This window comes from Anthonomus grandis, chromosome 6 (genome assembly GCF_022605725.1).
Source record: "Anthonomus grandis grandis chromosome 6, icAntGran1.3, whole genome shotgun sequence".
In the NCBI taxonomy this organism is placed as follows: Eukaryota; Metazoa; Arthropoda; class Insecta; order Coleoptera; family Curculionidae; genus Anthonomus; species Anthonomus grandis.
The window spans coordinates 29,939,712-29,967,533 of record NC_065551.1 but is presented as its reverse complement, the minus strand read 5'-3'; the positions used below and the strand labels follow the sequence as shown (position 1 = coordinate 29,967,533).

Sequence of the window (27,822 nt, the reverse complement as noted above, 5' to 3'; positions counted from 1 at the left end):
GGTTGTAAAGCCTCAATAAAACAAAAAAAGAAGAAGAGATGATATGCGGCGTTGCCGGTCTTAGTAAATTTTACGTTTTCCTCTGAGATTTCTTATCTTTACGATTTTTTTTCAATGTATATTTCTGTACAAATATTAAAAACTAAATGCAATCAAGTGAATATCACAACCGTTTTTTTTTTCAATTTACCGAATTACTTTATTAATAAACGGAATTTAAAGCTTACAATCCGCACAGAGAAGAATCCTGATCCAATTGTGTCTACCTTACACTACACTGTATGACGCGATGTTAACACCAAAACATCTACTAACCTTTTATTTATTTTCATTTTTAAAATATTTTGATTAGTGCTCCAGAAATATAACTGAATTAATATTATTCGTGCATAAATGACCGTATAACACAGAATATTGGTGCTTAAGGGTCAAAATGTTAAATCAGGTCAACGTAGAGGCGTTATATTCCGCCACTTATGTTGAAAACTATTTGGACTGTGTTGAAAACTTTCCAAATGAATTGCAGAGACTCATTTCTCGGATGCGAGAACTCGATGTTTATTATTTAGGTGAGTTTCTTGTTTATGTAAGGGTTGGACTAATTTATTTGTATTACATAAGTTAAGTGAAGGGCATCAGTCAAAGGCGATGGATACTTAAATTTAATTTTGGCTCCATATGCTTGGTGACCTCCTCATTGTATAAAGCATTATTCCATGAACCCTTATAGATGCCAAATCTGGCTGATGCTAGAAATTATGAGAATAAATCCATAATTTTGACTTAAAGTCAATGTGTGACACAAAACTGATCCACAATAACTGAAAAGTAATCTCAGGTGATGTATATGCTGGATCTAGATTTAACTAACATATCAAACCCAACCCTCAATCCTGACAAATCACTCCTAGAAGTTTGCTTGTTGAAGTAGTCATCTAGATACTTTCTTTGTTTTAGTACATTCACTACCTCAGTGGGTCTTATCTCAGACACTAATTTCAAGGTGAAAGAATAAACTGAATTGATAGAATCACTATTATTAGGATTATTTAGTTACACAACTATTAAGAAATTTTGTTACATGAAATGTGAATTGGGATTTGTGTCATTATGTTAAAATTAATTTCGGTTTCAAGCTACATGAGCTTGCAACTGAGCCCAAAACAACCCAACCCAACAAAAAGATTTTGCAAAAATCAAGCATAGAAAACTATATTTGGAATTTGAGCTAGATCGAAGTACAAACATTAAGTTATTATATAACATACAAAGTTCTGGGCTTTGAGTCTCGGGAGATTTTGGTGCTGTCTGGTGTCCCACAAGGATCCCACTTAGGGCCTTTGTTATTTAACCTCTACATTAATGATATATCAACATGCTTTCAGTACAGCTTCTTTTTTCTTTTTGCAGATGATCCTTTAACCTGACTTCTGACCTGATTCCTGACTCAATGTCCTTTAAAAGAAATAGAGACCCCATAAACCACTCCTATTTTGTTGGTAACACCATATTGAAATCTGTCTCTCATATTAAGGATTTAGGTGTGACACTGGATAGCCCTTTAAGTTATATTCCACACATTTCGGGGGCAGTTACCAAGTCTCTGCAGATGCTTGGATTTATCAAAAGGGGTCCAAGGGACTTTTATAATATTTCATCTATTTGTTTGCTCTATTGTGCACTTGTGCGTCCTCATCTTCAGTTCCTGTGTTTGGTCTCCATACTATAATAATCATATTCATAAGATTGAAAGTGTACAACATAAATTCTTAAGATATATTGCCTTTAAGCAAAATGGAGTACCTATAAATTATCAGGATGAGTTGGACTATCAGCAAATGGAAGCCTCATTGAATTTGAGAAGTCTTGAAACTCGTCGTAGACATAAAGATTTGAAAGTATTTTACAACATCCTTCACTCTCAAAGCTTTTGTCCTGCACTTTTTAATAAAATAGGTCTTTATGTTCCATCTAGGTCAACAAGGCAAGTTACTTCTTTTTACAGCCAAACACACCGCACAAATTATGGTCACAATTCTTTTCTGGCAAGGACTGTTAGGCTGGCTAATCAGTATTCTGATGTAATTGATTGCTTTGAGGGGCGCAAAGGGTTCATTAAGAAATTAAATCTTATTAATTGATAATGCTGTCTTAAACTAGAACTATAAGGTGTTGTGAATTGTGATGGTAATTGTTCCTTTGTGTTAACTATAAGTATTGTCTTTTTTTTTTTTTTTCTCTGAACTGATTGTTCCAAGTTATAGGTAATCTTTCTATTCTAAGCTTTAATTGTATGTTGGGTTAGGTTAGTTTAATCATCCAATTATTATTCTTATATTTTTTTGTAATATTGGGCCAAAGCCCGTTGATATATTAAATAAATAAATAAATAAATAAACATTTAAAAAAAAATGTATACTATACTCTGAATAACAAATATATATACAAAAATCCTGTTGGAACAAATGTTGTTCTATTATCTTACTTCAGAAGCCACTACTATCAATGTTAAGTTACATCTCTATTTAAGCAAAAAAAAGGTTTAATTTAGGTACCTATTAAATGTTTACAGGATTTTTTATTGGTATAATTTATTTTATAAATATGTCTTCTACAAGATGAGAATAATTGTAAAGCAATTTAAAATTTACATCTCATTATGAATTTGTTTTCATTAGCGTTTAAAAAATGAATGTGTACAGAACCTTGTTTCCTACCAAATCATGTTAGAACAATTCTGTTATAAAAGGAAACAGTATTTTGTGATTTTTATTTCTTAAATAACATAAGTACCAAAGATGCACTCTTATTAACTCAATAAATTGTCATGTTCTTTAAGTCAGTTTTTGCAATATGTATCACCCTATTCAGATTAATTGTTATGTTCAACTGCAGCTTGACCAAAATTAATTTATTTAAAAAGATAATCTCAATTTTGATTTGAATATATTGAAATCTTCAGTTTTTGTTATTCTTATTCTATCAATGGATTTACTCTTTTTAGTTAAATTTTGTTATTGTTTCCTGTCAACTCTTTTAGAAAATAATAATAGACCATTAGGATCCTAATGTTATACATATTTTATATCACTGCTAATAGTGTTTTTTTATTTTATAACTTTGTAGCCCATGTCAGAGAGATTCAAAACCACCAAAAAAACCTGAAAGAATGCACCAGCAACAAGCAAAAAGACAATTTGTTCAAAAGGATGCAGCAAGCTCTCATTGCTGCTCAGGAACTTGGGGATGAAAAGATGAGTCTGCTTCAAAGCATTCATGACAAGATTGAACTGAAAACCCGCGGATTGGATCAGGACTATAAAAATTTGGGTAGGTCTCATATCACTAAAATAATTTACAAATCTTAATTATTAGAATGATTATTTACTACCAATATGTAATTTGCTGAATATTCTGTTCTTTAATTTTTAAAAGGTAGCCAGTACATTGCAAATTCTATGAATTAATAATAATAATAATAATATGTCTTTATTAAAAAAAAAGCAATATTAATCTTACAATATTACTTAATACTACATTGCCAAAGAAGGCAAAGATTAGCTTATAGCTACTCTTTAACTCTTAACTTTCCTAACATTCACAGTTTAAATGGAGAAAACTTACGTATTTATCTTCTAGAACACTGGACTATATTTTGGATTGATTTAAAAACAAAATAATATTTCCTATACACATTTAACGAAGTATTAAATATTGCTTTATAAGTATTAAAGAACTTAACGGCATTATAAGTAAAAGATCGCTCGAACAGAGCCGTGGAATGGTGCGGCATGGTCAAGATATTGTATCTAATATTTCGAGTGTGAACCTGGTTTCTTGGTATTAACTTTTCAAAAAGATATTCAGGTCTTTGACTAACATATAATGGATAAAGAAAAGTAGAAGTGAAGAATTTGAGTAGGTAAGGTAGCGTTAACCACCTCAACTGAAATATAGAGTCTGATACATGATCAAACTTTCCGAGGTTAAAAATAAATCTACAGCAAATATTCTGCACGCGTTGCAGGCGGTAACTATAAGGCAGTAATTTAAAATAGATAAAACAAGAGCCACTACAAGTTTTTTCCTAGTTTTAAAATTTAAAATGTGTTTATTGGTATAAAGCATACGCATGCGTAAATAACACCTCTGCAGAAGAGTATTAACATGTTCCTTAAACCTTAAAGAATTGTCTATTGTAAGTCCCAGAACCATTTTTGCTTTATTAGGATTAATGACAAGGTTATGCTCTTTTGAAAATTGATTTATTACGTTCAGATCAGCGTTAATAGTATCAGCCACATTATCAAAATTAGCAGAGTCAAAATAATGTATGTATTGAGTGTCATCAGCATACTGATGTATTTCAGAATCTTCAACTAGACCGGGTAAATCTGAAGTATATATAAGAAATTACACCTTGTTTACCTTTTTAATTTTCTTTAAGTTAATTCTCATGATCCATATCAACAGGTATTCATAAGACACATTTCTAAAACATTAATAATATTAGATATTAGTAAAGAAGAGCCTGCGCCACCAGAATCCAAAGAGCCCCAAACACCTGTTGTGGCTCCAGTAACTAATACTCCTGTAGCTGCCACCAACAGTGTTGAAAGACCAATAAAAAGAGCCAGAAGAACTAGAAACGAGAAGGAAACAGTGGCGTACACTCCCATGGAAACTAGTCACGCAGAAGTGGTGACTCCTGAGCATTCTTTAAGAAGTCAAGCTCCGGCTGTCAGCACTAATAATACTACTTCCAGTGCCAAGAAAACAACTACAGGTATGAAATCACATGATTTAATGTTTTTATTTTGGTTTAGTTGATTTTATTGGGTTAACCTGCCTGGTAAAGTCATACTCCTGAAGTGGTTTCGGGCAGATTTGTATGCAGCATTTAATTTGATCAGTGAGGGTGGTTTATTTGACATGACACAGCTTAAAATTTGGAAAGCAGAACATTTTAGAAGCAAAAGTTTTTTTTTGTGTAAGGACAAGGCTCTCCTACAGATAAACTAAGCAATCCGATAACAGGAAAGCACAAAATATCTTGGTGAATTTAAAAATTCAAGTAAGCACTTTGCAAATTGTAACACTTTTACTAAACCTAAAAAATATATCAAGAAATAAACCCAACTAGCTTAGTTATTTGTTATTAACTTTATATTTAAAAAACATAAGAGGGCAATAAAATACATTTCCTTGCAAAATTAGGTAGAATCCTTTAAGTAGCGCGTAAATGACATCATTGAAATTAGTTTGTTAAAATTTATTAAAACTATGGGTGCATCTGAACAAAGGAAAGTTAGACAAATAGTTTGAAGAATACCTCGAGAAGCTAAAGGTTGATTTATTAAGCAAAATATATGGATTAACGTTAATATTAAGTTTTAAATACATTTTTCTTGCACTTCATCTTCAAAAGAAATGAGGGAATTTAGTTAAATAGTTGTATTTAATGTACATTTTTTAATATTATATTTAGTCTATTTTTCAAGGGAAAAACGTTTCTCCAACTAAATTCGCCATTAAAATGAGGTGAAATTTGTTTTCTTTTTTAAATAAAACAATATTTTTTACAGAATCTTATTGCACTGCAAGAATCAGTATTTTTTGTATTATAAAAAAACCTGTTTTCCACTATATAATAAAAATATTGACGAAAATACTGCCGTGCACATTAAAAAGGCGGTATCTACAGAAAATTCAAAAATTTTTGGCATCAAAATTTTTCTTGTTACTTAATTCATCTCCTTACAAAGTTATAAGGCCGTATTTAAAATAAAATCTGAATTAATCTCTAAAATTGTATAGCCGTATCTGCAAAATTTACTACGCTTCTTAACGATAACGCAGTATCTGCAACATGCTTAATAATTAGGCGGCAAGTGCTGACGTTAAGTATGCAGTTGCAGTCAAAACATTTTAAGGTGATATTATTCAATTTGTCAATAAAAATTTTGAAAGTGAACATGACCATGATACGAATAGTGAAGTTATTCCTCTAAATCATCTATCTTCTAGGGTTCAGGTTAAAGATTCAAATCAAAAAGGTACCTAGTTAAACATTTTATTTTTAAGTACATTTTAAAACTGATCCATCGACTCAAGACTCGAGAATTGTTAGCAGCAAAAAAACGTGCTGAAAATCATGCAGTCTTACCTGGCTGCAAAAACTGCAAGAAAAAATGTTCGTCGCTTATTTTAAATGAAGTAAGAAAATCAATAAATAGTCAATTTTGGCAATTGTCTAAAAATGAGCAAAAGGCATTTATACTCAACACATGTTCAAGATTAGGAGTAAAACGAAGAACTGTTACAAGTGATAAATTTATCAAGCAAAATACGTTTATGTATTTCTTAAAAAATGACATAGGCAAAGTGGTGCCTGTATGCAAAATATTTTTTTTGACTACATTTGGTTACAAGAAAGGCAATGATCAAAAACACCAAAATGTCGAATGACACCTTTGCCACATGGAAATTCAGGCAAGGCTTCTCAAAGAAAAATTGATAATAGTACTATTAACGAACATATTGAGTCTTTTTATCCAGAGGTATCACATTATCGTAGAGAGCACGCTCCAAAGGTTCGATACTTAAGCAGCGACTTAATAGTGACACTAATGTACAATGATTTTAAAGAAAAATTTCCTGGAACTAGAATTTCATATGAAACATACTGAAAAAATACAAAAGCAAACCACATTTCTTTTAACAAACTATAGGGCACGAAGAATGCGACTTATGTGAACATTTTAAGCTACATGGGCATGATAAAGATAACTTGGAAGACTCGTGCGAATTTTGTCAACTTTGGAAAAAGCATATAAATCGCGCTAGTGAATCACGAAAATTATACAGAGAACACAGTGAGCAGATGTTTGATAGTAATACAACATGTGTCTCTGCAGATTTACAAAAAATTGTTATGCTACCAAAAATGGATACGTTCAAGACTGCGATTTTCTTGAAACGTCTAATAACCTATAATGAAACATTTGTTCCCTTAGGAAAAATAACTAAAACCAATAAACCATTTACTGTTGTATGGCATGAAGCCGTAAGTAAGCGATCTAAAGAGAAGATTTAGTAAGTACGTTTTATTCATTTTTTAAGTTTCATAGATATACTGAAAATATTATTATTTGGTTAGACAATTGTGCTAGCCAAAACAAAAATTGGTCTCTCTTTTTTAATCAGAATGGTAAACGAAATTTTAGCTAAAAGCATAACTTTTAATTATTTTGAGCCGGGACATACATTTATGTCTGCAGACAGCTTCCACCACCAAGTGGAGCTGTCTATGAAACGAAGATCCAAAATTTACGATTTTAATGATTTTGTTGGTTTAGTGGCATCTGCATGTAAGGGCAACGTCGAAGTAAAAGAAATGAACCATACGGATTTTTTTGATTGGGATAATTTCACGTCGCAACAAAAACTAAAGAAACTTGATGAAAATAGGCCTTATTTTTCAGACATAGTACAGGTTGTTGCTGAGCGAGGAAAATTTGTCCTGGGGTATCGAAATAGTTTTAATAAGCTCTATATAAAAACTTTAGATTTTCTTATGCCAAAGGCAATGAAAAAAAAGCAACTCTTAGGAAGTGTTATCAAAAACTCCTCACGGCTTCCCTGTGGAGGAAAGGGATATAATATTAAAGGAATTGGGAAATTTAATGCCAGAAAACAGAAAACTGTTCTGGACTAATTTACCAGGAGTAAGTGAAGAGTATTCGGACACTGACGAACTTTAAAATATGTGTAGACTTATTGCACTTACTGCAATAATTTTTATTTTGTTAGAAGTTTTTTTGTTTTGTGTGATGTTTGTTATTTAATATGTAATAAATAAATTAATTACCAAAGTTTTGTTTCTTTAAATTTTTAGAATCTGCTTATAATATAATAGGTATTATTATTAATAAATCATTATCATGCAGATACGGAAATAATACTGGGTATTACATAATACACAATATTACCTAATCAAAGGCGGTAAGTGAAATTTCAGCTTTAAAAAAATATATATTGCCAAATTTGCTTTTCTAATAAATTTAGCTTTAGTTTTTAGTCATAAATCTAGACTGTTTTAATTTAAAAAAATATATTTTAAAAAAACTTGCACAAAAGACTTTAAAGCACGTTTTCTCAGTTTTACTCTTAACGCAGATACCGCTTTTTAATTGTGGACGGCAGAATAAATCAATGTTTGTTCTTTATTAACTATAAATTAATTGGAATTAGTTTTTTTCTTTTGTATAGTAAATAATTTCTCATTTCAGTTTTTTTAAGTATCTTTATTCACGTTTTAAAAAGAGTTACATACTTATAATCTGGTGCTAGAACCTACTTTTCTCGACCAAGTCATATTTCACTTTTCATTTTATTTTTTGCTTTATTTCCGTTTTAACTTAAATGTTTGCGGTGTTAATCCAATAGCTTTACCGGTAAGTCATATCTCAACATTGTAATTTGTGTCTATGCATTGTTGTTTTTATACTAGAGTTGCTTTCTATTTTCTTTTAGATCTGAGGATGCCTTAGGGCGAAACACGTGTAATCGTTTTTTAAAAAATAAACATTATTTAAGACCATTGACTTTGTGTCCCTCCCATTTCTGAATTTTTATTATTAAGAGAGATCTCTTTGAGAAAAATGGACTACTTTTTTGAATTTTCTCAAACAAATTGTAATATATTTTTTTAAACTTTTATGAATAATGCATGCATGCCCCAGAATTAAGAATGGTGCCAGTATACCATTCTCTACAAAAAAGACGAGCGGGTTCTGGTTTGTAAAGATCTAATTGCTTTGTTTTGTAAAATTAACACCGACTTAAAGAAGTATTCAGGGTACATATCGCAAAATGGTAGCGTGTATCTGAGATGTCACTCAACAAGAGAAATTGGAACTTTTTTCTTCTACAACATACTTTGTTCTATATATTAAGCAGTCTCAAGTTAAATAGACCACCCTCTTTATTAAAATACCCAAAATTTGAATAACCTCATCTAATTATTTAGAGCATGCTTTTGAATAACAATGAATTAAACGGCGATTCTATTTTATTCGAGGTTTTCATACTTATACTGATTACAGGCAAGAAGAAAAAACGCAAAACACGACAAATTCAAGCGCAGAAAGAAGATTCTCCACCCCCAGAAGAGCAGGCGGTTGACCCAGACGAGCCGACTTATTGTCTTTGTGACCAAATTTCATATGGTGAAATGATCATGTGCGACAACGATTTATGCCCTATCGAATGGTTCCATTTCTCTTGTGTGACATTGACCACTAAACCGAAGGGAAAATGGTATTGTCCCAAGTGTAGGGGTGACAGGCCGAATGTTATGAAGCCAAAGGCGCAATTCTTAAAAGAACTTGAAAAATATAACAAGGAGAAAGAAGAGAAAACATAATAAAAATTTTTGATAAACTTCACGTCATAGGAAAACGGCGTTTTCCTAACAAAACATTTTACTTTCGCCCATTTTGCATTTTAACTGATTTTAATAGGTTTGATAAATTCAGACGTGGATTTTAACATATTTTCGTCGATAATTTATTAAACAATATTGTGAGCTTATTTTTAGGTATAATTTAGCTTTAAAGACTCATGTTTTTTTCATGTAAATGTCCATAGATCCTAAAATTTGCAATCCTGTTTCGGTGTAAATAAAACTTGTTTTGCAATACACTTTTATTTCAATATTCTTGCATTATTATTACAATCATCTGATATGGCAGTGTAACTTAAATATAAATAAATAAAAAAGGTGCATATAAAATAAAAAACGTAAAAAAATCTGACTTAATATAAAACAAATAAAATTTAATATAAATAATTTGCTTAATTTTATGGCATAACGTAAATTATATATCAGTCTAGAGACACTTCAAGTACATTATTATTTATAATAAAAACAACTATTATATTTTATACTATACATATTCGTACCTTAAAGGTCCATTTTTGCATTGTTAACATAGATCTAGATAAATCTTGATTTAAGAACTTAAAAACCTAGAGTAAGACGTTGGTGTCAATCAAAAAAATCCATGGCATACCTTAGGTTGGATTTTTAACATGTTTTGAGCGGATGGCAATTTGAACAAATAAAAGCATATAAAAACCAAATATTTACCATAAAATACAAACAACCTTCATTATGAAGTATGGAGGACAGTAAGTGATTTCTGTTAAAATTTGTCTGTTACAACTATTTATTTTTAAGGAGAATATCTTAATTTTATGTAAATATGAAACAATAACACGATTCCAGGATATTAGCGGCACCAAATAAATATCCATAGTAGCTTTCCAATTTTAGGAAATCACAAAATAACTTTGGTCAACACCCTGTAGTTTATCAACAAAACTGCTGTACAGCCATATTTATATGAGTTATCATATTTTTAACCAAGAATTCGCTCTTCAGAATGTGTCAATAATTCTAATTTAACATGTATATTAAGTTTTATATTACGAAATTAAGACAGTTAAAGTATTCACGGTTAAACTTAGAGTTGCCCCGGTAAATTGCACAATACCCAGAAAACAGGGGTGGAGATTTTATTAAAACTGTGCATGATTTACATTTTACCCGGAAATGCATGCTTCACCGCGCGATATAAAGATTTCTATTTAAAAAAATTACATTAAAACGCTCTAAACGTTTTCATGTACTCGTTTTATAATTTTTTAGATTTAAACAAGAAAAATCGGAAAGAGAATACTGAGACAATAATTTGTAATGCAGTTCAAAGAATCTATTGGAAAACCACTACTAAATTTATGCTTCAAATATAATCATTAGTGAAGATAAATGGGCTATTATCAAGTTTATTACTTACTTAAGAACCTTGAAATGACATACAGTAAGAATTTTATCCCAGAAATCCAAACTTGACTTTTGTTTGTTTATAATTGATAGAAAGCATGACACTTTATCTATTATTCAACTATAAAAGTTATAGCCATAACATTTTTTATACAAAATTTTAATTAAACTTTGATATATTTATTTTTACCCAATTTATAGAGAGACAAATTCGGCTTAATTGTAATACAGTATAACCTCGACTATCCGAACACGCGTTTATCCGATTAGCCGACCCAACAAATTTTTGGTCATTATCCGAACCCTCTTGATTAACCGAACAGTGGCGTCAATTTGCAGGTCTCGACTCGTCAGTTTCTCGGGTGTTTGCTTTGGTCGTTTTGTTCATTAGTTGGATTAGATCAGCGGATGGGTACGCGACACGTTAAGCGGCGTGTTACGTACATGTTCTAGACGGTTTTAGTACATACAGTGTTTAATAAAAAGACTATGTTCCTGAGGGTAACACAATTAGGTATATGTCAAAAAGAAAACGCATTTGTTTAAAGTTGAGTGATAAGGTCACAATTTTAAAAAGTATTGACGCTGGTGACAATGTGTCAAATTTAGCTACTAAGTATGGTGTTGGTAAATCTACGATCTGTGATGTAAAGAAGAACCGCACAAAACTTTTGGCCTACTTTGCTAGCTTGGATAGTGGCCCTGGAAATCGAAAGAGTCTTAAGTGCTAATCCTGACGTAGAGAAGGCGGTTAACATCTGGTTCTTGCAGGAGAGGTCTAGAGGTAAAATATCAATGCATAAATGTTTCTCAAACTTACGATTTTTTTTAAAATGAAATTACAGGTACACCAGTGTCTGGAGAAATTATTTCTATTTCCGGGGAAAAACTTTCCAGTGACCTCTCTGCAGTAGATACTTTCAAACTAAAACTTCATGATAAAATTAAGGAGTTAGGCTTAAATGCCCATCAACTTTATAATGCTGATAAAAGTGGGCTATTTTGGAAAATGTTGCCTCAAAAAACATTGGTTTATAACCAGGAAAATTCAGCTCCATGCAGAAAACAAAATAAAAAACGGATAGCATTTATGCCTTGTTCAAATGCTTCAGGTAGCCACAAGTTAAAATTACTGGTTCTTAGTAAATCAAAGAGGCCACGTTCATTTAATAGCCATTACATTCTTGTAGTTTACATGGATCAAAAAAAGCATGAGTAACAAGAGAAATTTTCACACGTGCTTTGTCCCCGCCGTACGTCAAAAAATGCATGACTTGGGTTTACTTGAAAAAACACTGCTACTCCTTGATAATGCACCTGGACATCCAGAAAATTTATCCAGCGAGGATAAACAAATTTGTGTAATGTTTTTACCTCCTAACTGCACTCCTTTGTGAATGGATGAACACGTAATTCAAGCAGTCAAACTGTACTATCGGAAAAAGCTTTTAAAAAAAATTGTTGAAACACCAGGAGATATATCGGCGGAATTGAAAAAAATTACCTTAAAGGATGCCGTAACCGAACTGGCTGAAGCTTGGCAAAATGTCAATCAAAGCCTGTTAAGAAGATCTTGGAAATCGCTCTTACCACCAAATTTGATTGCGCAGGAGTGGGATGAAGAAGATCTAATATCTCTTGCTAGTTTAGCGAATCGCTTAAAAATAGGTATTTTTCATCAAGAGCTGGGTGAAATCATAGCTGACGAGGAAATACAACAGTGGGCTGTAGGAAAAGAAGAAACCGTCGAAAAAATGACCGAAGAAGATATTATAATAAATTTGGATGAGGAAGATCAAGATTCAGAAGAAGAACATGGGCTCATAGCTACCAAGTCTATAATGCATAATGAAGCGGTATCCTCTTTTGAAAAATGTATAGAGTAGGCAAATAATAATGGAGAAGCTCAAGACCATATCCTTCTATTGGAGAAAATGAGAAATAAATGGCAATGAATGCTATAAAGCAAAAAAAAATTAACGATTTTTTTAAATAAGTGATTTTTTTTTGTGTCAAGGTTTTTACATATAAAAAAATTTTAACTGACATGAAACGTTTTACTTAAAGGTTGTATACATATTTTAATAAAGAAATTTGCAACAAAAACATGTTTTTATGTAAAACTTAATTATCCGAACATTTTGCTTATACGAACGGGCACTTGCAATTAATGATTCGGATAATCGAGGTTATACTGTATTGACATCAGCTATAACCAGTCAGTTTGGCAGCACCTTTTGCAATACCCTGGATAATAATTAAATTAATTTATCAAACCTAAGGTGTTGCACATGGACAATTGATTTTTTGCAAATGGTTATCAATAATAAAGACTGCTTAGTTGCTAGAACGGGTGGAAGAGATTGTGTGAGATCAGTAAAGTTAGTACAAAAACCATTAAAAAAAACATTGAGCTAACTTTCAAAGTTTACTTTTGGCTTAAATCTGGTAAATGTGGGTGTTTTGATTTATTTAAAGATAAAGTGATTTTTAACTACTTAAGTAAGCTTGAAAATGGGTAGTGAATTTATGTGTGATTTTCAAAAATATTTTTCTTCATTAATATACTTTCTTTTAATTTGGTGACAGCATTTTAGAAATGCAATATATAAGCGGTTATATGTAGAGTAGTCCTAAGATCATGCCATTTTTTACTTTTGATATAGAAAATCTCTTGTTCGAACTCTATAAGCATTTTGGGGCATATCTTTCGAGGAACTTTTAGTCATAAAATAAGCCTAAAAATGACCTTATTCAATAGTGACATATATATATATAGGAACACTCTATATGAATGTTTGAGCTACAGAATAATATATTACTACTATACTAACACCACTAGACTCTATTATGGTGATTCTCTGAGCATCACAATAAGAGATATAAATATTGTATTTACTACGCTGTCATACATGAAGACAGTTGACATGGTACACTACCTGAATTAAGACTCAATTTACTAACTACAAAATGACTTTAAACTACGTTTATACCCATACACCGTGAGGGTTTTTACTAGTAGGTACAGCGTTTTCAAGCTGCCTAGGTGATCCTATCATTTTTCTCGTTGTACCTTTTGCAGGTCCTTCAACTATCTGCCTTAAATCCTCGGACGGTGCTGATATACTAAGACTTTGGAGGTTTGCCTCTTTCATTTCGTTTACCAGCTGCTCCACTTGTTTCTTCTTTTCTATAATTGAGATCTCTAGTTGTGCCACCTAGGAACACATTTTTTTTTTAAATTCCTAAAGAATTTAATTTTTAAATTAATTAATCCATTTTTTCGACTTCTTTTTTTGTTATATGTATTAGTTAATTCCCAGTAATATGAATTAATTAGTACTCAAATTAATAAGTTTAATTAATTAGAAATCAAATATTATAATTTATTCTGTTTCTTAAGTTGTTGGCTTGTGTTATGCATTTTATGTAAGTGTGTAAAGTGCCACTATATGTTACGAGAAACATCGGCTAATTTAAATATATTTGGACTTTTATGTATTGCTCCCGACGAATCAACCATTACACTATGATTCTTGGATAGTTAAAAGAAAATATTAGAAATTAATATCGCTGGGTTCTATATCTACCAACTCATGAATTTTTGAAATTGTCGTGATACCTGTTTCATTAATAAATATACAGATATAATCATTCAAAACTCGCCTATAGGAAATAGTCATAGGGCACAATACATGCCATTTCCAAATTAATACGTTTGGCAACACTGATATTTCTGCCGCACGGCTCTCCGCTCGTTCATCGAAGAACGAGACAACTCTTATCCCCACCACACTGCACTGCCAATATGAGATTGCATTTTAAACGTCTAACGTTATTTTTATTCCTAGCTTCCTGCTTAATCAGCAAAGATTAAATTTAAAACCGCTCGATATTTTCTTGTTAAAATGTGTTCTCTTGAGGAAAAAAAGCAAATTATTAAGTGGTATTATGCCGGCAGTTCTGTCGATGAAATATCAGGCAGAATTGCATTCACGTTCGAAAATCGGCCCATTCCCGTACGCAGCACAATTTTTGCAGAGACCTTTGGGTGCTTGCAAAATTGCAGGAAATGCTACGCAAATGAGCAACCACCTGTTGTTAGACCGCTAGGCGAAGAAAGGGTGCTTCGAGAGGTTAATGTTTGTGCTGTTGCTGAAATGAACTTTCCTTGCAATAGTACGATTGCCAAAGAAACGGGTATTCAGCCTTTAAGGGTTAGAAGAGTTTTAAAAAGAAATAAGTACAAGTGCTATAGTTGCAAAAAACCCAAGAAATTTTCCCACAGGACCATGAGAGACGGATGGAATTTTGCCATGAAGTATTGGAAAGGGCAAATCGGGACGAAATGTTTATTAGTAACATTTTGTTTTCAGATGAGTCCTCTTTCTCTATTTGTGGTAAACATAATCCGTCCATTACAGTGAGTTATTCGAGGGAAAACAAGCACATAAGCATACCAACACGTACACAATACCCTCAAAAGGTTAATGTATGGGCTAGCATTTTAGGTGATTCAATTATAGGCCCTTTTTTTATCGATGGAAACCTTCATCTTTTGAGGGATAAAGTTTTTCCTGCCATTCGAGGGCTCAATATCAATTTAGAACTAGTTTGGTTTCAACAGGATGGTTGTCCCGCTCATAACGCATTAGTGGTACGTCAATTTCTCGAAACGTCTTTCCCTGATCGAACAATCAGTGGAAACGGTACTATTAAATGGCCCGCCAGAAGCCCCGATTTAGCTCCCAGTGATTTTTTTCTTTGGGGATACTTAAAACAACAAATTTATAGGCACGAAAATGAACGGGCTACTAATTTAGAAGAGCTTTGTGTTAAAAGGCAAGCATTTAATAGTATCTCCATTGAAATGTTGTCGAATACGAGAAGATCGTTTTATAATCGACTGACGTACTGCACTGCTAAGCAGGGTGGCCTTTTTGAACCTGACATAAGATAATTTTAATTTCATATTATCAAATTAACCTAATTTTTTGCGTTATTTTGAATTATTTTTTTTTTAGTTCCTGTCCAATATTTAGTTAATTATTAGTAGCTGTTAGGAAAGGCAGCAGCAAAGACTCAAACGAAATAAATATATATTTTTTTAATTTGCCACAGAGCAGTGTATTCCCACTTGAACGCCTTAAGAACAAGAATACTGAGGTGGGACTCTGTAACGTAAATAGCGATAGCTAATTCTTTATTCTCTATCTCTACGGTATTTCGTACTCTGTAACGCCGTTCGGGCTTTTTCGTTACAGAACGAATATAGACGACCTCGCTTTCTTAAGCGACAACGAAAAGGACCTTTCTATTGTAAAGATATTATTTTCTTCCTTTTTTAGCGTGTATTGTGGGAAAGAATAAACTATTGGCTTAATTATTTGGATTTGGCACCGACTACCCGTCCGTACGCAGTGAACCGGGAAATTTTATTAGGAGGGAGAAAAAATTTAACGTGCGATGGACGGGAGTCACTACCTGATTTTTTTAAGTGTTATGTTATGATTTATTTTCAGTTTTTCTTTTTTTATTTATATTTGTATTCTGTGATTTAGGGTAAAAGGAAAAGGAGAAATCAAATTATTTTACTAGGTAAGTACTCATCCATTCCCTCAAGTAAATAATATCCTATGTAAAATTACACCTTGCAATTGATTAATTAACCGGAAGAGTTCCGAAAATCTGCGGTCCGGTAATGCAAAAGGGTCACTCATGTCTCTCATCACTCGTTTTTCAAGACGAATTTCTTGCATTCGCTGCCGATTTTCTAACTCGTTAATTAAAAATCTTTGCACAGGAAGCATTTCAAAGTTTTAAGTGCTTGAACTAAGCGTTTTAGGCGCTAGAACCAATGAAAATTAATGTAAAAACAGTAAAACAAAGCCAAAAACTAAGTTCTAAGTTCACATCAAAACAAACTTTTGACATAAGCAAAATTAAAAAAAAGTCAAAATGTCAATATTGTCAATGTCATTTTCTTCTTCTTCTTGTATTCACAGCTGGACTATGCTCAATTGTCTGATGTTTTTAGAATAGATAATTATCGAATTCTCTATGCCCGAGCAACAACGAAGTTTATAAGGAAATGTTTATAGAGTGCCAAGGCATTAAGCGATCTTTGTCTCTTCGCTTCCTTATTCGCTTCCTTCTCTAAATAGAGAAAATTTACAGAGTCCCGCGCCTGAAAGGTTTCGGGCTTCGGCGGGGTCCGCTGCTTCGAGTATGTTGTCACAACGTTGCCAGACCTACCACGATATATAATTCCTATAGGCGAAGTTAGAATGATCATATCTGTATATTTGATTTATATAAAATAACAACAAAGCAATTTAAAAACAAGCAAACAAACATCTCTGATAAAAACAGATATAAATATGCTTTATTACTATTTATCATTATTATATTTAGATTTATCATTTATTTTTTACAGCAACCATAGCTATGACTAATTATCAATACAATTACAAAAAAAACTACTGCATTGATTTAAGAATAAAAATCTGATTTTAAGCATAATGGTATTTAAAATACTGTATGTGTCTAAACTTCAATTTTGAATTATGCTAATATATTTACCTTTATATAACTGTCATTTCTAAAATTAAAAACCCCTACAGAAAAAAATATAAAATTATATCTCAAATAAACAATCGCAAAAAACTGCAAATCCTGATTTATAAAAGTATTTGAAGTATAATGTACTCGAACTATAAAAAAATAAACCTAGTTTCCACTATCCATTTTATAATTCAATTTTTTTTGTTTAATTCTTATGCTATGTGGCAAATTGTTATATATTTTTGGGCCAAAGTAGTAGATATGATTTTAGCACAAATAATGTTTGAGATTTTATAGTACAAAGTTTTAATGCCATTGCAAGTCTGTAAAAATCATTTCCTACATAAACAACATAAATCTACTAAATGTCCTTAAATAAAATTGAGCAGAATTTAACAGTTTACTATCCTTATACATAAGTTCATAGGATATCATTTCCTTTTAAACAGCATGACCTTAATGATCCACTTTTGTGCAATTGGGAGCTTAGATATAATATTTGTTCCTCTATTTCCCCAGACAATAATAGCATAACTAATTATTGATTCTATGAGCAAAATAAACTATTTTTAAGGATGAATATGGTAAAATATTCTTTAATTCATAGAGTTCATGAATTAAAAAGTTAGTTTTTTTTATTTTAGCAATCATTATTGGACGTCCTAAGTACCTTTTGAGGAAAGTACTTGTGATTGAAGGCTTTTTCTCAATAAAATTGAGAAACTATATGGAATTCAGACAATACTCCACAAGGAAGTGAAAATGCCACAAACTTGTTCTTTTCTATCTGAGGTAAAATTAAGCTAATAAATATTAAACAATTTTTCTAAGGCTAACTCAGCATTTGCCCTTATAAAGTTTAAATCGGTTCAGGAATGTCCCTTATAAAGTTATGACATTAAGGAAGATCATGTCTAGTTGTTAGAGTTTGTATGCTTGTTAAATTCATTCTAAAACCTTCGACATACATATTTTTCACATTTTTAAAAATCTTACCTCTTTTTTAAGGTTCTCTGCAGTAAAATGATGGAGATCGGAGCTCTGTTTCGCCAACTCGATATCCTTCTGGATCCGTTCGAGTTCCAATAAAATGCCTCTTTCCACTTGTTTACGCGACTCCGATTTTTTACTACATATTCGTTGTTCCATTTGTAATTCGTCCATTAATAACCTAAATATTAGGTATTATACATTTAATTATTAATTCACCATTTAAACAAAGTATTACCTCATTTTATTTTTGCATTGTAGCAATTCAGTTTCACAATTAGCTAATTTTGATCTTAGTAGGGTCAGTTCTGATTTTAAAGTCTTCTCCTGTTGCTTGACTATTTCACTTTCTTCTTCAATATATGTCAAAGCCTGAATCTTAAAATAAAATAGATATGAATACAATAATATATAGGAAGTTTGAGAATAAGATCTTTGAGGGGGTGAATCCTAAGGTGATTTCAAGAAGAAAAGTTCAAATAAACGTCTTAAATTTAATATTGGTAAGCAAGAGTGAAATTTAATTTGCTTTAAATTAAAAGGGAATTTAAAAATTATTTAACTTTTATAAATGGCAGTGGCCTATCATGTAGACCCTCCTGGTTAAAACTTCAAAATTCTCAAAACATGAAAAAATTGCGCTATTAATGTGTAAAAAGCTAGTGCTAAATTTTTATAAAAATGTCTAGAAAGTTAATAATATTCACTTTCTTCTTAAAATTACCTCAAAAAGAATTAGGCGGTCAATTTACCTGGTCCTTATTAGTTTTAGTTTGATTATTGATTTTTACTATCTCTTGAGCAATAAAATCTAACTGCAGCTGTTTTTCTCTTTCTTTTCCTTCCCAAAAGACAATTTCAGCATCAAACTACAAAAATTATCTGTATCACAAATAGAAATTTAAAACAATTAATATTAAACCTTAGTAATATCAGCTTGTTGGCTATTTAACTTTTCTCTCTGATAGTTGATAAGTGCAATTAACTCTCTATATTGGGCATTATAAAGCCCATTTTCTGGTAACCGAATTTTATTATCACTCCAGTTATTTGCTGCTTTATGAGCTTCCTAAAAACCAATAGAAAATAGCAAGGATGTTATAATTATATAATACCAATTTATATACCTGAAATATATTTTTCTTAAATCTGTCACTATTTACATTTGAACTAGGAGGTGGAGGATCTCGATATGGAGGTGGTGCTGGAGGGTCCTTGTAAGGAGGCGCGACTCTATGACTAGGAGATTCTAAAGTTCGATCTGAAACATCTGAACCACAATAGCTACTCTTTTTAGGAGAGCTATGAGGAGAGTGGTTCGAATATGGCTCTCTGACTTCCAGGTGAACTGCCTTTACTTGTTGAATGCCTTTCACAACTCCAACATTTTCTGGACTGCCAGTTATTGTTTGTTTACTACAAGCATGTCATGTGATAAAAGTAAAATATAAAATTAGGCAAACTATATCAATGAAAATACTTACTTTGTTTCAAAACTTTTTTCCTGCAAATCTTTCTGTGGTTCATTTAATGCTTGCTGCTGTGATAATGGGTTTAAAGTACTCAAGGGTTTTGGGCGATTATTTGGAGGGTTGTTTTTGTTACTATCAGAACGTTGGAATATAAACTGTACATCATTGGAATATTCGCCCCACTTAAGTAAAATCTATTAAAATGGAAAATCATTTGCTTTTATGATTGATTTCTAAATAACATCCCTATACTATACCTTCATGGGATTTTCTTGTGGTGCAAGTTGTCTTTCATTATTTCGCCATCTTTCAATTAAGGTGAATCTGCCAGATTTACCTGTTGCATGAGCTAATGCAAACACCACATCCTAAAATTTATAACAAACAGTTTAGTTTTTTTTAGGAACATAATCGATAAATATCCTTTAAAACTGTTCAAAATATTTGGTAATTGTTTCCTAATAGAATCCTAATAAGAAAATTAGAAAAAATTTAGAATTTATCAGTTATAAAAACATTTAGAGTTTTTTTTTTTTTAAATTGAGATTTTGATAAATTTTCTAAATAAACAACATATTTAATTATGGGAACATAAATGTCATGACTTGCAGCAGTCTGGGTTTTTTTAATGTATGATTAGAAATAAACCCTAATCTTTACACATACTACTGACGAATGGATTTTTGAAAATAAATATTCATATTCTCTACAGTCAAATATTATATTTTAATAACATTCATGCATATAAAAAAAGTATTAGTTGTATTTGAATGAGAGATGCTCCCATGTATGTATTCTGTATTAAGAGCTTAAGATCATGTTTTTTTTCTTCAGACAATAGCAACTTATGTGTAAGAGAAACAAAATATATAATTGCTTTAAAAAAATATGTAAGAGCTCATTTGGAGGTTTCTGCTGTTCTTTGCTTCATTTCCTATCATTATCAGGTTTAGTGAAATGAGAATTTAATCTTTTTTTAAAGTGATCTTCTAAGAGGCAAAAAATTGAAAAGAAGCATGAAGGATGTCCAATGTGGGGTTTATTGGAAAAAATAATAAATATATAGATATACTGCAAAATATTATCAAACCCTATTGTAAATTTATGTCAATAACCAATATGATAATGCCAAAATATTGCTTGAAACTGGTAAAAAATTGGCTGCATAATATCAGTATACTATTTTTTCTGAAATTTTGGGAAAATGTTTTGATAAAAAAAATTTAATCAATGTTATAAAAAATAAATGATTTACACAAAGCTTAACATTGTTATTAGATTTAACTTTATATTTTTTGGGACTATCACATAAATATTTACTTTATTAGCTAGAATTTTGTCCAACCTAGATTTTATATAAATAAATTATAAAATAAAAATATGTATGTTGCTGTACTATAATGTCATCTAATAATGTATGTACCTAACTGCCACTTTTATAAGGAAAAATCCATTTTTATTAATGTATAAAAGTGTATATATATATTCAAGGTTAAATTAATAGGTATAGAGATTACTATGGATAATTCTTATATTCTTTAATTTGAAATTCTAATTCTATATTTTAAAAGGGCACTTGAATATTTAAATAATAGAACAAATATTAAGAAATTTGAATACAAAAAAAAAGTAAAAAACTTTGAAAAACTTGAGTGATCTTAGTTTCACAGTGACTTTGTGGAGTTTGGGTGCTAAAAAAAATTAATTATACAATATTATTTGTATATTATAAATTTTCAAAATTTTTAATATACAACTCAGTGCCATTCTGTAAGAGATTACAAGCAGCCTAAAAAGATATATTTTGACAATAGAGGTTCTTTTTGGGATTAGTACTTAGAAATACTTAGATAATACTTAAAATCTTAATAATACTTAGAAAACCTAAAACCCAGAATTGTATAGTCTTTGCATCTTTTTGTAGTAAATTTTAGCAGAAATTGTGTTGTTTTATACCAACGTTTCTTCTGATCCAGTACAAAAAGATATTTGGTCACCCTTTTCTAAGGGTAAAAACATAAAGGTAATCTATGTTTTACCTGGCAACTAGTGCTTTCAGTAACACCACAGACAATCCTCTGAATGCCTTCCACCCAGACTTTTAACTCCATAACTCTTGATTTTGATCTAGACCTAAACCACTATTTAATGGCACATATTTCATATTTTGAGTGGGGCTTTGCCATATTTATTTAAAAAACTATAATGCCGAAGTATTGTCCATTGGTCCACTTATCATTATACAAAATAACAAACAGGATATTTAATTTATCGAAATAGGCTAAACTAATCAAACATGTAATTAATTTATAAAAGAAAAATATTATTATAAGGTTTGGAATGTTGATAGGGTGACAGGTGAGCGAGAATAATATGTCAGAATTTGACATGAAGTTAGAAGCATCTTCTTCTTTCGTCCAGAGTCTGTAACAGACGAAGTTGATAAGACCATAAAGTCACGTGGTCAGTGTAAGGCCTGGTCGTAACGTAACGTAAATTATTTAAGATGTTAACGTGAAGTACAAACATAAATTGTCGTAAGAAAAAAATCACAGACCTAACCAGACAACAACATTTGTTTCGTTAAATCTGTAAAATCCTAAGGTATTTTATTTCCAAGTATATTTCCAATAGATGGCGACTCTGGATAGTGATATTCGAATTATTTAAAATCACGTTCATGACGTACAATATCATCAGATACTCCCAGAAAACGTAGGTTAACCTTAAATTCCATTTATGTACCATAAAAACATTCAAGAATGTTTTTTGCATTTATTTTTTAAAATATAACTAAAAACTTTTAGTTGGTTCAACTTAATATAAAATTAGCCAGATCCCTATTTATAGTTCGTAGGTAAATATGGCATTTGTAATTAAGACAGCTAAAACCCTAAGAAATAATTGGAAAAAGTCTACATTTTTTGCTGTAGTTCTGACATGGGGCGGTTCTTATACAAAAAACCACTTTGAGTAAGTATATTCCATAAATAATGAATGCCACTAATAACGTACTGCTAGGACCCAAAGCTTGATGAGACAGTATTCTGAAAAAGCTGCTGAATATGGTCATCAAACTATTCCTGTCACAGTAAAACCCAGAAACATAACAGTGGTTTTAAACCCAAATGCAAACAAGCGTAAGGCACAAGCAGAATTTGACAAATACTGTGCCCCATTGCTGCATTTAGCAGGTATCTCACTGGACATTGTTAAGACTGAATCTGAAGGCCATGCCAAAGAACTTGTCGAGAATCTTAATGGGGCAGAGGCTATTGTTGTAGCAGGTGGAGATGGGACACTTTCCGATGTTGTTACTGGATTGTTAAGGAGAACAAATAAGAATGCTTCTAGCCTAGTTCCTGTTGGTAAGAAAAAATAATCACTTGATAATATTAAGAAAATCCCTTTCTTATATATTGATTTGTGAAAACCCTTTAATTCAACAATTTCTTATTAAATAAATTTGTGATGATGTCAATGAGTTTGCACCAATGAAATAAAATAGAATATATCCAAACAAATTCAACTGTCAAGTGTATACATTTTAATCATATTAACCATCACACAGCTCCAATAAAAATATTTATTTTAAGGTGTCTTACCTCTTGGAAAAAATAACACAGTAAGCCAGACTCTATTTCCTGGAAGTTCCAAGTTAGAAAAAGTAAAATCACTAGCAGATGCCACTATGGCAGTGATCGAAGAAGTAACTAAGCCAATAGATGTTATGAAGATAGAAATTCTTAATGAAGAAAGCAAAAAACCTGTTTATGCAGTTGCCGGTATTAAATGGGGAGCATATAGGGACGCTGAAGTGAAAAAGGAAAGTTATTGGTACTTTGGCGGCTTTAAGAAATATGCCACTTACTTGTTTAATGGGTTAGTCATTGTTAATGATGATAGTATAAACATATTTACAGTGTATTTATTTAATTTTAGACTTAAAAGCAGTCTGTCGTGGAATTGCGAAGCACAGCTTCTCTATAGTCCACCTTGCGATGGCTGCTCAAACTGCTATAAAGTTCAAAATACTCAGCCAAAATCCCGATGGTTTCAAAAGTAATATCCAAATCAAGTATAAATAGCTTAACGAAAAACAGCTCTTTTTAGTTTTATCAAAGAAAATGATGATAATATAAAATATCAAAGGATACACAATCCATCCTGTAATGAACAACTGGAAAAGAAAATCTCTACTTCAGACTTAATGCTGTTTACTTCGAATGTGATTCCTAGTAGGATACAGGATAGCGAAACTCCCAAATTAAATTTATTTATTGGTCCTGACAGTGTTGACTATCTCGAGTTTGTTAAGCAAGGCTGGAAGTCCGAAAAAGGGGAAAATAGAGAGGTACATTTAATATAATTTTTAAATAAAAATTGTTATTTAAAGATGTATTTAATAATTTCTAGGTGAAAGAGTCTATTGAAGCTAGAACTATAGAAATAAATCCCGAAAAGAAAACAGATAAAGTATTGTGGTTCTCAATCGATAATGAGGACTATGAAGTTAAACCCATCAGAGTTACGTTGTTACCCAAGATTCTTAAAATATATGTTAAAAGTGAGAATGTGTAAGATGGTTGTTATATTTTATGAATTTTTGTTTTTTAATAAAGTAATGTTTTTTTTTTGTGGTTATTTAACATATTATCCCTTAAAACCTGTATGAAATTTTAACTTAATTTTAGGCACCAATTAACAAGCAAGATAATGTGTATATTTTTTTAGTGGTATAGTAGATTCTTTACTATATTTGATATTAAATTTTTTATTTTTTTATTTATTTATTTATTTATTTTTAACATCATATTATAGTTATACAGTTATAATAAGTTATTACAATATCAAAATTATGCAGTTATATTCCCCTAGATGCAAGCATGGTATGGGAAGTAATAAATGAACAGTGTACAATAAACATTTTTCTTCTGTTCAACTTATTTAAAGAAAAAATATATACATTAATATGAGCTCCTAAGTATATTTATAAAATAATAACAGTGAGGTAATAAAGTACCTAAACAATTTAACAAGGGAAGGCCTCTACTAATATTAGGATACAACAGACTTAAACTTATTAAGATTGTTTACAATATATTCCTTCACTATTTTTGAAATTTTTTTATTTTTGATGTTTCTAATATGTTTAGGTAATAAATTGTACAGTTTTGGTCCTATAAATTTAATGGATCTCTTTCCGAACTCACTATAGCATACAGGAAGAATTAGTTGATTATCTTCATTAGATCTAGTGTTTTGGTTATGGCTTATTGGATATCTAATATTTTCACGATTGTGTATGAAGTAACAAACAGTTATACAGAATAAAGTTCTTATGTTTATATAGATTTCATTATAAATTTCTTTAGTAGGGTATAAGAATGGTTTTTTAAGGATTATTTTTAATATTTTATTCTGCATTATCTGAAGAGGATTTAAAGAATTGTAATGCATAATGCCCCAGAGTAATATTCCATATCTTAGTATTGATTCCACTAAACTTTGGTATATGATTATAAGCATATTTCTGTCTAAAATATTTCTAATAGTGTAAAATTTGTAGACTAGAAAATTTAATTTTTTTGTTAAATGTGCAGTATGTAAGTCCCATTTCGTGTTACTATCAATGATAATTCCCAAATACTTTACATTTGATGCTTCCTGTATTTTATCTGGTAGATTTTGAATATCTAAGTGTGTGAACAATGGCCGATTTATTTTAGTTTTTGAGAATGCAATATAGTTGGTTTTTTTGACATTTAATGTTAATTTGTATATATCAAGCCATTTTTTACAAGCATAATTCCAGTTTGAGCACATTTTTTTACTTCCTCCCACGTATCTCCGTCAAAAGCAACAACAGTATCATCTGCGTATGAAATAATTATACCGTTTATGTTTAAAGTTGTAAGTGAGTTGATGTACAGAATAAACAACAGGGGTCCCAGAACGGTCCCATTAAATTATAATTATTAAATTCATTGTTAGACTACAGTAGGCTCGCGTTAATGTGAACTCAAAAAATTTCGGCTTAGTTCGCATTACTTTTTACTACTTTTACTTTTTACTGTTACGCATTACTATTATGGAGATTATATTAAAAATAGCTAAAATTAAAATAAAAGGGAACTACATTGTACTTTATTTATGTTTGTATTTATTTATTACAGTTTTAAGCATTATACAAAAGTTTTATTTAAAAAAAGATGTAATTTTTGTTTGCACTTTTTTTTGCGACAGGTTTAAGGCTACAGCCTTTTCTTCTAAACCTTTTAGTCTAATAATGTCCTTTATGTCGACATAGTTTTGATTGGCCCATTGTGTGACAATTTTCAAGGCTGCAAGAGCCTCCAAATGCGTAACTTTTTTTTCTTCAAAAGTTCAATATCTCGCAGTCACTTCTGAATCACTGCTATCGAGATTTTCCTCCACTGCGTCTGTATTCCATTCCTCAATGTCTTTACGATTATAATCAATCTAAAAACAATCGTATCTCAATGAAATTCTAAAACTATTACAGACTTTCTTCTTTTAACTTCCAAAAATCGAAAATTAAAATGAGTAACTAGCACTAAATAATACCTGTTCAATTGTTTGAAGCAATGTAATGGTTTCATTAACTGCAGCTGCTCTAACATTATTTTCCCACATCTCTTTTAGTCGAGTTAAAGGTAGGTCATCCTCCTTCAAATTTTTTGCCAAAATATTATTCCAATATTTTGAAATTACTGAAGGCTCTATTTTTTGACATGCCATATGCAATTGCATAATAGCATCTCTTAAAGTTATAACTTTTAGGGTCTCAGCTACTCCTTGACCCTTTGATACAATTGAACTTAATAGGCCTTTTCTGTAAAATAGTTTGGTTATTCGCAAAACATTTTGGTCTAATGGTTAAATTAATGGTGTAACATTTGGGGGCATGTAGACAACAAAAATGTGTCCATCAGAAGTTTTTAATTCTTCTGCCGGTGGATGCGAAGGGGCATTGTCTAACAGGAGAACGGCTTTTAAAGGAAGGTTTTTGCTTTGTAAAAATGATTTAACCTAAAAACCTAATTTAGTCTTAAAAAAATTAAAAAGCAAACAAAACTTTCACTTACCTCTGGAACAAAATGCTTAAAAAACCAATTTTTTAAAATTTCCTGCGTCATCCAGGCATTTTTAGTGCTTTTATAGATGACTGGATTATCAAATCCTTTAAAACATCTGGGTGATTTTGCTTTTCCTAGTACTAAAGGCGTTAGTTTGTGTGATCCTGTAGCATTTGTGCACCTCAAAAGAGTTATTCTTTGTTTAGCTATTTTTAGACCAGGCGCCGTTTTTTTTTGCAACATAGGTTTTATCCGGCAATAACTTCCAATATAAACCCGTCTCATCTGCACTATAAATTTGATCTTCACTAAGATTAAGCTGCTTCATCTTTTTTCTTAAGCCTTCAATAAAGGGATTTACAAGGTGAGGCTGCAAGGACAACTTTTCACCTGCAATTTAGACAGCCTTATACCATATCGCCATTAAAATGTTTGAAGCCATCCATCGCTTGCATTAAATTTATCGTTGAGTTTTAATTTTCTATGTAAATCTAGAGTCTTTTCTTTAAGCATATCACCCGTAACTGGCAAATTTCGGTTACGCTGTTTGGTAAACCATTTATACAGCAAAGTTTCCATCTTAGGGTTTTCTGCCCAGTGCATTTTTTTTTATTAGATCTTAAACTCTCTCCAACAACTTTAAGAATTTTTTCTTCTTGATTTTTAATTGCACAAATAGTTGATTTTGCTATTTGATATATCTTTGCTAGTGCAGTAACACTCGTACCATTTTTGTGCTCTTCCAAAATTTTTGATGTCTCATAAAGAGTTAAACACTTCTTATTAATTTTAACCATTTTAAAAGGCCACTGCGCAAGATGCGACACTCTCTCTTATCTAATAAACA

At 31.1% G+C, this 27,822-nt stretch overlaps 3 protein-coding genes across 3 annotated transcripts; 2 read left to right on the top strand and 1 right to left on the bottom strand.

Annotated features, from left to right (window-relative positions):
• The first annotated feature begins 146 nt into the window (after positions 1-146).
• LOC126737332 (inhibitor of growth protein 1) lies at positions 147-9,703 on the top strand. The gene is made up of 4 exons (XM_050442194.1): positions 147-569; positions 3,127-3,330; positions 4,514-4,786; positions 9,108-9,703. The coding sequence occupies exons 1-4, from the start codon at positions 434-436 to the stop codon at positions 9,425-9,427; spliced, it is 933 nt and encodes a 310-aa protein (XP_050298151.1). The 5' UTR covers positions 147-433; the 3' UTR covers positions 9,428-9,703.
• Positions 9,704-10,230: 527 nt separating this feature from the next.
• On the bottom strand, positions 10,231-22,248 carry LOC126737330 (ras association domain-containing protein 8). Its single transcript, XM_050442192.1, has 9 exons — positions 21,915-22,248; positions 20,133-20,243; positions 19,888-20,069; positions 19,531-19,819; positions 19,326-19,472; positions 19,156-19,272; positions 18,642-18,781; positions 18,410-18,584; positions 10,231-14,067 (listed from the first exon to the last, which is right to left on the bottom strand). The coding sequence occupies exons 1-9, from the start codon at positions 21,984-21,986 to the stop codon at positions 13,837-13,839; spliced, it is 1,464 nt and encodes a 487-aa protein (XP_050298149.1). The 5' UTR covers positions 21,987-22,248; the 3' UTR covers positions 10,231-13,836.
• Positions 22,249-22,602: 354 nt separating this feature from the next.
• LOC126737331 (acylglycerol kinase, mitochondrial) lies at positions 22,603-24,511 on the top strand. Its single transcript, XM_050442193.1, has 6 exons — positions 22,603-22,848; positions 22,897-23,243; positions 23,472-23,757; positions 23,818-23,937; positions 23,989-24,229; positions 24,292-24,511. Exons 1-6 carry the CDS (start codon positions 22,739-22,741, stop codon positions 24,454-24,456), a joined length of 1,269 nt encoding a protein of 422 aa, XP_050298150.1. The 5' UTR covers positions 22,603-22,738; the 3' UTR covers positions 24,457-24,511.
• The last annotated feature ends 3,311 nt before the right edge of the window (positions 24,512-27,822 follow it).

Excerpts from the sequence above, each read along its gene's own strand:
- LOC126737332 (XM_050442194.1), top strand. The coding sequence starts at position 434 with ATGTTAAATCAGGTCAACGTAGAGGCGTTATATTCCGCCACTTATGTT. Across the intron at positions 570-3,126 it reads ACTCGATGTTTATTATTTAG|CCCATGTCAGAGAGATTCAA; the intron begins GTGAGTTTCTTG and ends ATAACTTTGTAG. Across the intron at positions 3,331-4,513 it reads TCAGGACTATAAAAATTTGG|ATATTAGTAAAGAAGAGCCT; the intron begins GTAGGTCTCATA and ends TAATAATATTAG.
- LOC126737330 (XM_050442192.1), bottom strand. The coding sequence starts at position 21,986 with ATGGAGTTAAAAGTCTGGGTGGAAGGCATTCAGAGGATTGTCTGTGGT. Across the intron at positions 19,820-19,887 it reads GAAAAAAGTTTTGAAACAAA|TAAACAAACAATAACTGGCA; the intron begins GTAAGTATTTTC and ends ACATGCTTGTAG. Across the intron at positions 18,585-18,641 it reads CAATGCAAAAATAAAATGAG|GTTATTAATGGACGAATTAC; the intron begins GTAATACTTTGT and ends CCTAATATTTAG.
- LOC126737331 (XM_050442193.1), top strand. The coding sequence starts at position 22,739 with ATGGCATTTGTAATTAAGACAGCTAAAACCCTAAGAAATAATTGGAAA. Across the intron at positions 23,758-23,817 it reads GCCACTTACTTGTTTAATGG|ACTTAAAAGCAGTCTGTCGT; the intron begins GTTAGTCATTGT and ends ATTTAATTTTAG. Across the intron at positions 23,938-23,988 it reads AAATCCCGATGGTTTCAAAA|TTTTATCAAAGAAAATGATG; the intron begins GTAATATCCAAA and ends AGCTCTTTTTAG.